Genomic DNA, 15,390 nt, shown 5'->3' on the forward strand with positions numbered 1-15,390 from the left:
CCATTCGATTATTGTTTGCAGATGAAAAGGGGTCTATTTTTTTGACATGTTCCTCCACGTTCGATTCCTCATATAATTGGCTTCATCAACCGGTTTATGTCTTTTTTATTTTTACTTTTTCTTTTATAATTTTATGTTTCAGTAATTGTTAATTCTAAAGTTATCAATGAGCAAAAAGAATTATGACTAAGAATTCAAAATTATATCCCACCAATATGAATATATATAGAAAAAAAATTGCAAACAACCCCTGCGATATCGCAAATGAGCAAATTATCTCCTTATGAAAAAAATAAATAGCGATTTAATTACTTCCCTATATTTTTTAAAATACAGCAATTTACCTCCCTGTATAAGGAGATAAATTACTTCATTTTAAAAAGTACAAGGGGGTAAATTGCTATTTTTTTTCATAAAAAAATAATGTCCTCATTTTCAATATCACAATGGGTAAATTGGGATTCACCCTATATTAGACCATTCCTTGCATTTTTGAAAAATTACAAACACATCCTTTAAAAATATTAGAATCATTACAAAAGCTATTAACTACCCTTATTTTTTTGCTGTTACAGGTAATTTTTGTAATTATGTAGAAGACGTGAGTGATTTGTGTAAATAGACCATAGGTCAGACAGTGTAAATATAATTATCTCTAATAATAAAGCATAATTATCATATTTGGCTAAATATGGAATTTGATTAGAAATCTTGTAAGGTGCTATTCAATAAAAATGGGCCTACTAAGCATGAAACAAATAAAAGATTAAAGTGATTTATGAATTTATCATAAACAAATAAAGCAAACTAATGAGCCTTATTGTACTATAATTATATTTTGGGTAAATTATATTTATTTTGGTGCCCATCGACTATTTATGAGTCAAGTTCAATTGGACAACAATCATTGGCTCCCAATAGCACCATATGGTGCTACTTGGAATTGTCAGCACACGTTCACCCGAACAGTATGGGGAGCTGTCCGGGTGATAAGAGAAATACTAGATGAGATGCAGGCGGATCAGGTAACTTATTTTTAATATTATATTCTCTGTCTTTTATTAAATTATAACTAAGTAAAAAAATTGTCCGGTATTTTTTTAAATGCATTATTTATCAATATATATTTTACTCAAATTAAATTAAAAACTAACATTTGTAAATATACACTATATTGATCGCGATGATTATATATACATGCAAAATAAATACTAATATATTATTTTAATTAACAATAAACTTAAACAAAATGGGAGTAAATTTAATTTTTGAGTATCTGGAATTGCATGAAACTAATTTTCTAAATAAACTTGATTGAGTAGTTAATTTAACATGAATCAGGAAGTCGAATGGTATTTTTTATATTAAAATAAATTGGTATCAAAATTACAACTTCGAGTCTATAAACCCTCTTCTCTTTATAACAGTATAGATTACATACCTAGTGGTTGTCGTTGTAATTACAAGTACATCCCATATTCGGCAGCAAAACTTTACACAAACACCCCCTAAGATACATTACACTGACACCCCTAAGAGAGTGTATTTATAATTTTATAAAAAAAAACAACATAATAAATCTGTATATTTAGACCTAACCTTAGCAGTGTTAATATAATATACCAATTATTTTTTTTTTGTTGGTGAATTGAATGTTCATATTCTTTAATGAAAATGTCCACAAATTTGTCTCATTTCTTCAAATAGAAGTCATCTTTCCCAAAAATGTCATCTTACCTTGAAGAAGGAATGGCATCACCAATTTCTCCACTTTTGCATTCAAGGACAAAAAAAAAAAAAAGAAAATGTAAAAATAATTCAAATTTTTTGTTTTATTTTTGTCCAAACTTCATATTTGTCTAAAACTTGACATACATATATAAAATATTTCGTAGAATTTTCGCGACGTACTGTACTAATTTCAATCAATACTATGATGTTGATGTGTTATTGTGGGAGTGCTCGAAACTGTTTAAAATAAAAAATTATTAACTTATTCTTGAATAAGCTTAAAATATCTTTTTATTTAAAGTTTTCGTTTCTGAACTATTTTTTAATTAAATTGATTAACGTCAAAAGCTATAAGCAAATTTCACTACCAACTTTTATAATTTAGTGATAAAATGAAATAAGATTCAATTGTTTGTCCAAATACTTTAATTTTAATTTTTTTTTCTAATTTTCACTTTTATTTTCAAATACAATAATTAATTAGTTGAGGGTAAACCAAATATTATTGAACCCACTTTTATCCGGCACGTGACCAACCCGTTGCATTGCACTGCTCCACACACAAACTTTTCTCATGCCCGTGCTTTAAAATTATATCTGATACTTCTGATGTTTATTTATGTCTAATAAATAAATACTTTTGTTAGTTAAAATACTACCGTATTTGCTAACACTAGCAAAAAAATTGAATTATAATATATACTTACTCTCAATTGACTCATTACTAATCTATTACTGGTCAAATATTTTTGTCCCCTTACGAAACTATTCTTATACATCTTGCATACTACTGCGTATCGGGGAGTATATTTTCACCCTTATGAGGGTATTTCAATCAGAAAAAAATTATTTCTTCTACAATAAGTTGGTAATAAATCAATAGGAGGAAAAACTTAATTTTTATTCATTTTTTTTTGCTAATATCAATAAATTAGATGAATTTTCACTAACGGGAGGATTTATTTGTTAGACAGAAACAAACATCAGAGGCACTAGATGTAATTTCTCAGACCACAGGGGATCCACGTGCAATTATATCAAATCTCATGAGATGGCGGTGTAATTATCATTTATTTTTAGGGTGAATAACAACGGGCTCTCCTGAAATTTATCAAATTACAAATAACTATCCTTGTTGTTTGAAAATTTATAAATATATCTCCGAAATTAATGGTTATTTAATAACTGCCCCCTTGACGACCCATTATATGAAGGGTATCAGTTAAATAACCATTAACTCTATAAAATACTTATAAATTTACAAATAATAAGTATGTATGTATAATTATAACAAATTTCATGAGAGTTCATTGTCCAATACGTTCATGCACATACACAACATTCACACTCAATACATGACACAAGAGATTTTAAGTATCAAATCGCGGGAAAAGTATTATTTTAGTCCGCTAAATGTGCTTAACTTTAATTTTAGTCCGATAACTATGTTCATTTTTGTTTAGGTCCAGTAATTTACGAAATTTCTTACTTTTAGTCCTCTGGCAAATTTTCGGACAATTTTATCCCTATGAGTGCATATGATCTAAAACTGTATTTCAAAAGTTGCATAGGGGTAAAATTGTCCAAAAATCTGCCAGAGGACTAAAAATAAACAATTTCATAATTTACTGAACCTAAACAAAAATGAATATAATTATCCAACTAAAATTAAAATTAAGCATACTTATGTTCCCCCCAAATCGCCCGTAGTGTTGATCAGAGGACAACTACACTATCTTCGATTACTCCGCCCAAACTCACCCATGATTATGACATAATATATATATATATATATATATATATATATATGAAATAATCCAAGAATTGTAGCACAAGTGAAGTAAGACAAGGGGAAGGGTGAATTTAAGGAAACATTGGTATATTCTCCAAACAAATCCTCAACAAAATCAGGACTAAGATCCAAATTAATCTATAGAATTAGGGCAAGTGGGATGCACTCATCTTTTAGTTTTTAATTAAGGCGAAATAATAATTAAAAAAAAAAAAAAGGATTCTTGACAATGACTAATGCAGTGACCATTACTACAATACTAATATTGACAACTTTTTATTAATTATTTTTTCCACTATTATTAACATGGGCTTTTTTGGTATTTAAGAAATATTAAACATTTGAAAATATGTTATTAATGTTTTTTTGTTGCTTGTGATAAAAGCTATTAGTGGAAAATTAATATTTACGACATTTATAATTGTTAATGAGAGCCTTTCTTTTTAATAAATACGATTATTTTGTCGTTTTTTATATGCAAATATCAATGATTGATTATTATAGTTGGTAAAATATATGCATATTAAACTAATTATAATTATTTTATCGTATTTATATAATTGAAGGGCATTCTTGACATTATATTCTTTTGGTATGTCATTTATTATTATGTTTATAATTATTTTATTTTTCATTTCTCTTTCTTCTCAACTCCCACATCAAATTTATCTTCTTTATTTCTTTTTTTCAATAATTTTTCATATTTTTTTTCTATTCTATATATTCTTTTAAGATAATAATTAATTTTTAAAATTTAAAATCACATGTATAATATTAGTGTTATATTACTATTTGCATCCCTTAACCTCTTATTATCCAATTTTTTACTTATTTATTTGAGTATATTACAATGGATTTTTATTAAATTTGTCATAATTATAAATACTTTCTTATTATTTGAAAAATTAAAAATATTCATAAATACGAACCCACTATAATGAGCTGTCACGAGCGAATATTTATTACATGGTTATTATTCTTTAAAAAAAATTATAATTTTTAAAAAAATAAAAATATTTATGATTATAATAATTTTTTAAAAAAAAATCAATTGTAATATTCTCATTTATTTTTATATATTATTTTGAGATGGAGTATCCCCTAAATAATGAAATGATGTCCAGGTGAAGTCGCATGTGTGGGTGTGGGCTCGTACAACATGGAGGTGTGGTCCAATCCCATCCCACCCCTTACCAGACAAAAGATCCACCCGGACAAGCACTGATATCATCAATATGCAGGCCCCCCTGACACGTGGATTCATCTGATGACCTGTGCTCCTCCCTAGACCACTGACCTCTCAACTCCACCTCCTACCAAACCAAAACCCGGAACCAAACACCCCCCACGTGTTTGGTGGGTCCCCATGAGTGGCAGTCTCCGCAAATAAGTGGAAATCTGGAGGGCAATACATTCATTTAATTCAAATCTAATTAGGGCTCATAAATAAGGGGGGAAAATTCTTTGCCGGGGTGAAGTGGAGCCAACCCCTGTTGCCTGCCGCGGAGCAGACAGCCAATCACGCCCCGACAACCAACGGCTTCTGCTCCGTTATTTAGTTTTTTTTTTTTTTTAAATGAAAAATTTGCCGCATGCCATTTATCAACGTATATAATAAATAATTTTCATATTTTAAAATATATTATAAATAAAAATATAATTTATAACTTAAAAAATTAAAAAAAATTAATTATTTTTAAGAATATTTTTTAATCATAAAAATTAATACAACAGTGTCAAAATCACCCTTTTATGTATATAGTGTTTATTTTCTTTATAATAATATAGATAAATTAATAATATAATATAAAAAAATTATTTTATTATTTTATTTAGATTTATAAGAGTGTGAAAGATTTAACTTAAATAAGAAACAAATCGATATTTAGTACTCGAGATAAATATTTTGGCGCATATAAAAATAAAAATTCAGACATTTTATGAGTTGCGGAGATAATATTATTGTTAGTTGTATATATTGATCGATTTTATTTATTTATTTATCAATTTTTTTAATCAGTGCCATCTAAAAAGTTGTAGTATATATGAAAGTAACTTTTATTTATTTAATGGGTAAATTACGTTGACATTTCGTGAGGTTAGATTAGATTATACGAATATCTATTGAGGGGTATCAGTATGATATTTTTGCAGAGGGTTTAACTATAATTTTACAAAAAAGTTAAGCAGTGTTTGTTTATTTTGGCCTACCTCATGGGGTGTTGATGTAATTTATTATTTATTATTTTTTATTTTTTATTTTGCCTGAAAAAGTAATGTACGATCTTTTAATTTTTAAAAAAATGAAAAAGAAAAAATACAAAAGCTTAAATAGTTTATGAAAAAATAAAATTCCCTCTAAAAACCCTTCAAAAATTAATTTTAATAAAGAAAAATGAAAAACAAGAGAGAAATAAAAAGGGAAAAATAGAAATAAGGAAAAAGGAATTTTGGGGTAGAAAATGCAGTCACCAAACCTTAACAATTCTGATTAAAATCACTAATCATAGTTAGTTGAGTTAATTGAATTTACTAACCACACACAGACACACACAAGCACGCACAGAGTGTGTGTGTGTGTGTGAGTGCAGTGAAAAAGGAGACAACCAAACAAATGCGGTTGTAGAGAGAGAAAGTAACAAATCAAGGCGTCTATTAAAGCTGTTTCTTGGAATCCCGCAACGCCGTTTCTCTCACTTGGCCGCCTCAGTTTGATGTTCGTTGCCTACCCAGAGTGAGAAAGAAGGCAGGAAATTTGAAGAGGAGAAATCTTTTCTTTGGTGATTCTTTTTTTTTACTCGGGAGTCTCTTCGTTTGTTGAAGAAGAGCTGGTTTTCCGGCGGTTGTGTAACGGCGGAGGGTTTTAGTCCACGGTTACGGTGGTTTTTGGTCGATATTTTTACTGGGTTTATGTTATTTGCAGTGGTTAATTTAATTAAGGCATGTAAGTAAGTGAATTTAGCGTAGTGTTAATGGGGTGATGCATGGTGTATTCTCAATCTTTCTTCAGATACGAGCTTTGATTAAGGGTAAAAAAGATCCCAGTTCTTCTTTCCAGATAGAGAAGCAAAATTGGAGTGGTAATGGCAAATAGATGGTCTTTTTCTCAGCAGCAGAACAGCTGTTTTTCAGCTGAAGGTAATGTGCCTCCCTTTCTATGTGTGCTTGACCACCCCCCACCCCCTCGGCCGCTGTGTGTGTGTGTGTGTGTGCGTGCAGAAGTGTGTTTCTTTTCTTAGTTACTTCTGGGAAGTGATTTTGCTGTTTATTTTTATGGCGTGAAATTTCAGGAGGTGGAAGGAAGGATCTGTTGTATGGGGAGTTATGGAAGGCTTGTGCAGGTCCATTGGTGGATGTTCCAGTAGTTGGAGAAAGAGTTTACTACTTTCCACAAGGTCATATGGAGCAAGTAAGTTTTGGTTGAAATACCTTGTTTAATTTTCTTTTTATGGAAAAAATGGAATTTTGGAGGATATGTTTGGTTCAGATCTTTGTGTGGAAAAGCTCTTGAATTTCCATGTTGTAGGATTCTTTTTGGGTTTGCTTTGATGTTTGAATATATGCTGTTTTTGCTGTTTTCTAGTTGGAGGCTTCCACCAATCAAGAACTGAATCAGAGGAAACCAATGTTCAATCTGCCCCCAAAGATTCTTTGTCGTGTTTTTGACATTCAGCTACTGGTATGCTCCCATTCTAGTTCATTTTTCTAGTTTTTATTTTGATTTCTGAAACTAGTGAATACTATGATGAAGTTGCAGGAAATTGGGGTGTTCTTGATTGATTCACTCTGTTTGGCTTCACAATTAAAGAAGTACAGTTGTAATTAGAAGTTGAAGAGTGAGTAACTTGTGAAAATTTCTCCTATGTAGGCCGAACAAGATACTGATGAAGTTTATGCACAAATTACTTTGATGCCAGAAGCAGATGTAAGAATTTATGTAGTCTTCCTGATTTTAGTTTAGGAAAATAATGCTGATTCTTTCTTAGTTCATAATTGAATTTTTATGGTTAAACTATTTTTAGCAACCTGAACCAACAAGTCCTGATGACGCCCCCGATGAGCCCCCTAGACCTGTAGTTCACTCATTTTGCAAGGTGTTGACAGCCTCTGATACAAGCACCCATGGTGGATTCTCAGTCCTTAGGAAGCATGCTAACGAGTGCCTCCCTTCATTGGTATGATTCCGTTTTTCTCCTTGATGCTCATCTTTTCTAATTTCATCCCTTGGGTCCATATGTACTTGTTTTTTCTGAATAACTTTCGTCGTATTTTGATCATGGCTGTTTTGTGCATCAGGATATGACCCAGCAGACGCCAACTCAGGAACTGATAGCCATGGATCTGCATGGGATTGAATGGCATTTTAAGCACATATTTCGAGGTGACCTTATGTGTATATATTTACTTTTCTAATATGAAATAATTTGTTTTCTCTAGATCTTGTTATAGATTTATCAATCTAATATGAAAGAATTGGTTAACAATGAACGCCAATAAATGGGGCATGTGAGTGGTCAAATATATGATAAATAAGATACGTAAGTTCCTTGCCTAGTAGTTGACATGTAACCAATGCACATAAAACAGGTCAGCCTCGAAGGCATTTGCTCACAACGGGATGGAGTACATTTGTTACTTCAAAGAGACTAGTTGCTGGGGATTCTTTTGTGTTTCTTAGGTACCAATGCTTCACTTACACAACCCCATGATATATGATGTCTCTCAAAAATGTTGTTTTCGTATTCAAACTTGACATTGCACAACTTTATTGTTTTTTAGGGGAGAGAGTGGGGAGTTACGTGTCGGGGTTAGGCGCCATGCTCATCAACAGAGTTCAATGCCATCGTCGGTGATTTCAAGTCAGAGCATGCACCTGGGAGTGCTTGCAACGGCATCTCATGCTGTTTTAACTCGAACTCTGTTTGTTGTTTATTACAAGCCAAGGTTTGATGTATTGTTCTCCTTTTATGCTACCTGGATGAGGTTTCTCCATGGCCAGACATTTTCGGATTATAATCTTGTATATGCACTTTTGAACCTTATAGAACAAGTCAGTTCATCATAGGACTGAACAAATATCTAGAAGCTGTTAGCCGCAAATTTGGAGTTGGGATGAGATTCACGATGCGCTTTGAGGGGGAGGATTCTCCCGAGAGGAGGTTTTTCCAGTATACATTAGCTGATTCTTTTACTCATTCTCCTTTCAGAAAATGGCAGCCTGAATTGCTAAGATTTCTCTATTCATTTCCTGAGCAATCAGGTTTTCAGGTACAATTGTTGGGGTGGAGGATATTTCTCCTCACTGGGAAGATTCTAAATGGCGATCTTTGAAGGTCAGTGTATTTGCTAATATCCTTTGCTGGCATCTCAACGTTACTATTCAAAGACTGAAATTTTTTCCCATTTCTCCCAATATTCCTAGGTCCAATGGGATGAACCTGCATCCATTCCAAGACCAGAAAGGGTTTCTCCTTGGGAGATAGAACCATTTTCAGTGTCTGTCCCCACCAGCCTGGTTCAGCCACCAACAATGAAGCATAAGAGACCCCGTCCTCGTGTTGAAATCCCAGTTTCTGGTTGGATTTGGCATTCAAAATACTTTTCTTTTGTGCATTCTCCTTTTGGGTCAATAATTTAGAGCTAGTTTATTTGTTATTACAATGACTGTAGAGGCAGGATGGCAATCTTCACCTCGTGTAAATGCTTCTCCAAATCTGATTGCTGATGAGACGGAAGAAAACAGAAGTGCATCAGCTTTGTCTGTTATTTCAAACCAGTCGGCTCCAAACTCGGCAAAACTGAGTAATAGCCCTGTTCCTTGCCAGAAGGAAAGTAAATCAGATACCGTTGCAACATGCAGATTGTTCGGGGTCGACTTGAACAGTCCTTCACTAGTGCCTCCTCATGAGAACGCTTCTCTAAAACCAGCCGATGCACCACAAGATGCTGAAGTATATATTCCAAGTGTGCTGTTATCAGGTGATTTGGAGCAGAAATCTAGTGTTTCGAGGGATTCAAAAGAACCACCGAAGAAAGGCCAGTTGCAAGTTCCAACAAAGGATGTTCAGAGCCGACAGAGTCACTCCACCAGAAGTCGCACCAAGGTATTTGATGAGTCACTCAAAGGTTGAATTTGGATCTTATTTTCTTAATAAAGGTTACAACAGTAACTGAGAAATAATAATTGCCTTGAACGACAAATTAACCGAATTTGTGTATTTGGCACAAATAAGGTACAAATGCATGGGGTTGCAGTTGGTCGTGCAGTGGACTTGACCACATTGAACGGGTATGATGAGCTTATAACCGAACTTGAAGAAATGTTCGAAATTAAGGGAGAGCTACGGCCCCGAAATAAATGGGAAATCGTCTTTACAGACGATGAAGGAGATACGATGCTTGTGGGAGACGATCCATGGCCGTAAGTAGATGACATTTGATTGAAATCATCATTTTTAAACTAGTTCGTTCATGTGCTTGACAATGTACAATCTTTGTGCAGAGAATTCTGCAACATGGTTCGAAGAATTTTCATCTGTTCTAACCAGGACGTGAAGAAAATGAAAGGAAGCAAGCTCCCCTTACCATCTGCAGAATGTGAAGACTAAATCAATCTTGTCTGCTGCTTCCCTTTCCTTATACCTCTTTTCCTTGTTTGAAGTCTATTTTCGTTTTCAAGAAACGGAGCCAGTTTTGTTCTGCTGGAAATTGCGTGAACACTATTTGGTTTGTGGCGGGACGACCCTTAGTTTATCCGCTTAATAATCATAGAGACTAGTTTTGCGAATACTTTGATGGACGATTATCAGGGCAACTATCCAAGTAGGCTTTAGATTCTGTTCATATTAGGGGGGGTGTTCCTGGTGTAATCGGGACGAGACTAAGACCGTCTCATCCTCTACATGTAAATATACCTGTCTGATTTCTGGTACTGAAATTAGAGGCTTTTCTTGCATGTGAATCTGTAATGGTTCATTCAAGCAAAAGAGTACTGTTGATGCTGATTTTCATGGATGTGCATAAATTTTCTTCATCTGTATTGTTATGTCGCTCTGAGGTGACTCGATTTGTCTGAACTGATTGTCCTCTTGACTGTTGAGTTTCACTAATGTTCCACTTTTCTGAGATGGTATTGGACTATCTTTTATTTTATTTCACATATACACGTAGACGTCAGGTGATAGTAATTTTTATGACGTGTATATTAAATTTTTTAATTAAAATAGTCTTAATATTTTTTCCTAGGGACAAGCCCACTATTTCATCAATTAGGCTATTCTAGGAAAATATGCAATATTAAATAATTTAGCTATAAAAAATCAAATAAAAATTAATATTTGAATTTTAAACATTATTTTTTTTAAAAATAACATTATACAATCAGCTCTGAATAATGGGTATATGAAAGATATTATGGGCCTGAGCAGATTAAAATCCAAATTTTGGGCCGAATTTGGAAGCACAAAATCATATTGGGCCAAGCAGTCTTTCTTGCTGAATCAAACACGGGTCAGAAATGTGAATGCTCCACCAACCCGATTCGGATCCATTTACTGTAATTCAGCTCGCTTTCTTGTGCAGAAAGCAGAGCATAACCTTGAGTCATCGAGGAAAAACCCTCAGAAATTTTGGGGAAAATACAGAAGTAGAGAGAGAAAGTAAGAGAGAGAGAGATGGATCCGAAAATCACCGAGGTGTCGCAAGTCTTCGAGCGATTCAAAGCGGCATTTGTACGGAAGGATTTTGATACTTGTACCAGCCTACTCTCCCAGCTCAAGGTACGGCCTCAATTTCTCAGAAATTCATAATATTTGTTTTCCGGTCAGTTATGTTAATGGTTTATTGAAACTGGAGATCGTTAACTGCTCGCTCTTATCCGTTGTGATATACTGTGATTAAATAGTGTTACCTGATTGAAAGCCCTAGTTTTTCTCTTCGTTTTATACGTATTTGGATTTTGGATAAGTTGAAATGACTGATAGGGAATCGAGTTATGTGCCGTTCACGACATATTTACCTGTCCAGTAATAAGAATTGTTGGTAAGATGTGCGGAGGAATTTAGATCCGTAGATTTGACTTGTTTTTCATTTTTGATAGTGCCATTATAAATCTGTGAAATTGAAGAGGCAATTTCGAGTTTTTCTGAGAGGTGGAGTGAAGTCCACGGCTTCAAGTTTGAAGGAAGTAGATGGCTTATGCCAGAAATCATAGAAAAGAAAATGGGGTTTGTTCGATAAGTCCTTCTGTATTTGAGCTGGCACTTAATTAAATCTAACTCAAAAAACTCCTAATCATATGATATTTAGGTGCCGAAAGTTCTTGTCAGCCTTTGTTTCTTGTCCTCTGGAGACATGGGGATAAAGGGAAATGGTGGAGGAGCAAAAAGTGGATGCTTAAAAATTTTCTTATTGTAAATGAACTAATGGAATGGAAAGAAAGTCTTTGCAACCAAAATTGATGAAAATAATTACTGAGAACTAGGACATGGTTATCTGTGGTCATTTGAGAAGTTAGTAATTCTATATGCTCAAATGGGAAATGTTTAAGTTTGGTTTCGTGATAAATGACTTAGAGGAAAGAAAGAAGTCTCTGAGAGGGAGGTAGTATTTGATCTTTTTCAATTTAGGCCTGAAGAAGGGCTATGGTAGAGAAGATGAGAAAACTCAGAATCCATGTAGTTGACCTAGATTAGTGTGGACTATGGATTCTGTTTTGTTGGTTTACTTAGCTACTAGTCTCGACTTGGTGGATGTGTGAGTTGAACTTTGTTCTGTTTGTATGGGAAAGTTATAAATGTTTGAAACCTAACTTGAGATTGATGTCTGTTGGTGTATGCTGCTACTGATTATATACTTGTTCTTGTAGGTTTTACTGACGGGTTTCAAGAGTTTACCTCCATTATTTGAAGAAACACCAAATGCCATCCACGAATTAACACTAGCAAGTAAATACTAATTTTGAACTGTGTGATATCTTTTTGATAGTTCTTATTATTACCTTTGAGGGTATTTTCTTCCTTTCCCTAAATTTGACCATTTTCAGGGGACATATATGAGCATGCAGTTGTTCTCAGTGTGAAGACTGAGGACCAGGATGCTTTTGAGAGGGACTTTTTCCAACTGAAGCCTTACTATACAGATTCTCGGTAATTATCCATGTCTAGCAGTTGCTCTTTCAATGTGTTGTATTGACTACTACTGTTGCCAAGAAAAGGCTGGGAATTGTGTTCATATTTGTTGTTCAAGATCTTGTTCCACATTTGATTATATATGTTTACTTCTACAAACTTCATTTAGTCTTGTTACCATGTTTTTATTTCTCCTTGAAGAACATTTTATGAATGATACTTTTTTACACAGTGCAACTACATATGGCTAATTGCTAATGCTTGTATGAAGAAAGAAGATTCAAGTATATTTAAATTTCACATTAGCTTATTTAGTGTTGCTTGAACCGTAGAAAACTGTACCACAATTTAACTATTCTTACGGAGCCTCTCTCTGAAAACAAATAAGAACTGGGACACTAGTTTTTCTGAGGTGAAGACTGAAGACAGTGCTTGGGGACAGTGTCAACATTGAATGATGACTAGAGACTTTTGACATGTAAATTCTCTTATACCCATCAGGATACAAGCTTGGATTATATGAATTACTATGCCATTTTGCTGTATCAGATATCATCGATCATATTGTATTATTATGCTGGTTTCCTCTCATAGAAGACCATTTGATTATATTTGCTTTAGAGTTGCATATTTGGTGAAAAGACAATGTTTATGACCGTTCTTATTTCATGTGATTGAGCAGTGGTCGTCTCCCACCGTCCCCCCAGGAGTATCCCATTTTAGGTCTTAACCTCCTGAGGCTCCTAGTGCAAAACAGAATTGCTGAATTCCACACTGAGTTGGAGTTACTTTCTCCTAGTGCTTTGGATAATCCTTGTATCAAGCATGCAGTTGAACTGGAGCAATCCTTCATGGAAGGAGCTTATAACCGCGTGTTGAGTGCTAGACAGACTGTACCTCATGAAACATATGTTTATTTCATGGACTTACTAGCCAAGACAGTCAGGTATAAGTTTTATGTTGGTTCTCACTGCTGTACGATCAACATTATACACATATAACTGTTCCTTTATATGTAGATCACTTCTCTTGGTGGTTCAAGTTAATGTTGCCACAATGTTCAGACTAGCTTCTACTTTTTCCCAATTTAAAAGACGTGAACTGGCTTTACTCTAGGTCCTTCACCTGTTTAGCATTTGTGCCAGGGTTTATTTGACCTGAAATAAGGGTCGTCTCTTATAATTCATGCTGTGTGATTACTGCAAGGTATGATTAGAACAGTGTGTGCATGGTATTTTTCTGATTAGATTTTGTAACTCTCTTCCCTTTCACTGCATTACTCTGACATGTAAAAGGACCGGAAATAGAAATTCAAGTAAGAGAGTATCTCATAAGCATGCATTTATGTTATAAAAGGTTGGTTGGATTAGTCTGAATTGCTTCGAGATTTCTGCTTTGCCTTTCAACTTTCCGTCCTGGTTTTTTCACCTAAACATATCTCTTTAGATTTTTTCTTCTCTTCTTTTAGCTGTAACTTTTGGGCCCATTGGTTAAACAAATTTATATCAGTCATTGACTTAAATTGCCAATCATGCTGCCTTCTCTCAATGTGCTAAAACACGTTCTTGACCTGGTTCGGACTTGTTTATTTGGCTGTCATTGGTAGAGATGAGATAGCTGGATGCAGTGAAAAGGCTTATGACTCTCTTTCATTGAATGATGCTCGGCAAATGCTGCTATTTTCTTCAGACAAAGAATTACTTGAATATATTAATGAGGTGAAACTTCTCATACCTTGTTTCTTTTCCCTACTTGCTATTCACCCTGCTTAATCCCTTTGTCCTTCCATGCACATCTCACTTTACTGGTGATTTTACGGGATTTGTATAGGAGTACCTCCCACTTGGATTTAAAGTTTTTTATCTTCTTGCTATTTGAAGGTCAGAGCATTTAAAATCATTTTGATATTGGGAAATTGCAGGAGCACCCTGAGTGGGAGATCAAGAACGGGTCTGTGTTTTTCCAAAGAGCTAAAGAATCAGTACCTTGCAAGGAGATCCCATCTTTGCAGCTGATCAACCAGACACTCAGTTACGCAAGAGAGTTGGAGCGAATTGTGTAACGGATGTGCCTTCCCCCTAATATTTGTTCTTCTGTTTTTAATCTTCTCAAGTGGTGTTGCTTTCATGGAGGTTTCTTAACTAGCAGGATAATGGTGATGGAAATTATTTCATAGTTGATGAAGAAAATCACTGTGTATTCACTCGGTCATTTTCAGAACTGGCTGGCTGGAAGTACTACATTTGCTTTAATTAATTCTTCAAACTGTGGTACCATTGATCAGCTGCCTTCTTATTTTGCCCAAGAATACCTCTTTTAGTCCCAAGAGGAGCTAAAAGAGCTCCGTGGCCCTTTAATGTCTCTATGAAGTATATAAGGAAGTAGCTAGTGAAAATATTAAGTTGGTGTTATTTTACCATTGAATTTAAATTCCAGGATTTGGTTAGATATTTGGTAATTTGAAGATTCAGGGTTCCTGGGTTGGACAGAATTTGGGTTTGTGGAAATGTGGGATCGGTCCGTTGAGGGTCTTATGAATTCGAGATAGGACCTGGTTTTATACTTGTTAGACCCACTCCATAATTTGAAAGTTACCTTTCACAATTTTCTATTATGAGAAGAAAATTTAAACAAATTAAGTAGTTATGACTTCTTAAATTTATATTTTAATCTTGTATTAATTAAGATTATATTTGGATTGATATATTTGAATTTGGCAAAATAAGTTCAAATGACGAA

The 15,390-nt window shown here is 33.9% G+C and overlaps 2 protein-coding genes across 2 annotated transcripts; both read left to right on the forward strand.

Moving 5' to 3' along the window:
• Positions 1 to 6,082: 6,082 nt before the first annotated feature.
• Positions 6,083 to 10,556, forward strand: LOC105159235 (auxin response factor 9). The gene is made up of 14 exons (XM_011076231.3): positions 6,083 to 6,661; positions 6,814 to 6,932; positions 7,107 to 7,202; positions 7,392 to 7,448; positions 7,546 to 7,698; positions 7,820 to 7,904; positions 8,111 to 8,201; positions 8,303 to 8,467; positions 8,569 to 8,682; positions 8,784 to 8,856; positions 8,946 to 9,099; positions 9,194 to 9,627; positions 9,757 to 9,944; positions 10,026 to 10,556. The coding sequence occupies exons 1-14, from the start codon at positions 6,607 to 6,609 to the stop codon at positions 10,129 to 10,131; spliced, it is 1,890 nt and encodes a 629-aa protein (XP_011074533.1). The 5' UTR covers positions 6,083 to 6,606; the 3' UTR covers positions 10,132 to 10,556.
• A 543-nt stretch (positions 10,557 to 11,099) lies between these two features.
• Positions 11,100 to 14,934, forward strand: RPN12A (regulatory particle non-ATPase 12A). The gene is made up of 6 exons (XM_011076265.3): positions 11,100 to 11,301; positions 12,390 to 12,468; positions 12,567 to 12,669; positions 13,334 to 13,597; positions 14,258 to 14,369; positions 14,573 to 14,934. The coding sequence occupies exons 1-6, from the start codon at positions 11,197 to 11,199 to the stop codon at positions 14,711 to 14,713; spliced, it is 804 nt and encodes a 267-aa protein (XP_011074567.1). The 5' UTR covers positions 11,100 to 11,196; the 3' UTR covers positions 14,714 to 14,934.
• Positions 14,935 to 15,390: the final 456 nt, after the last annotated feature.

Source organism: Sesamum indicum, linkage group LG1, assembly GCF_026168435.1.
Source record: "Sesamum indicum cultivar Baizhima isolate 11 linkage group LG1, ASM2616843v1, whole genome shotgun sequence".
Classification (NCBI taxonomy): Eukaryota; Viridiplantae; Streptophyta; class Magnoliopsida; order Lamiales; family Pedaliaceae; genus Sesamum; species Sesamum indicum.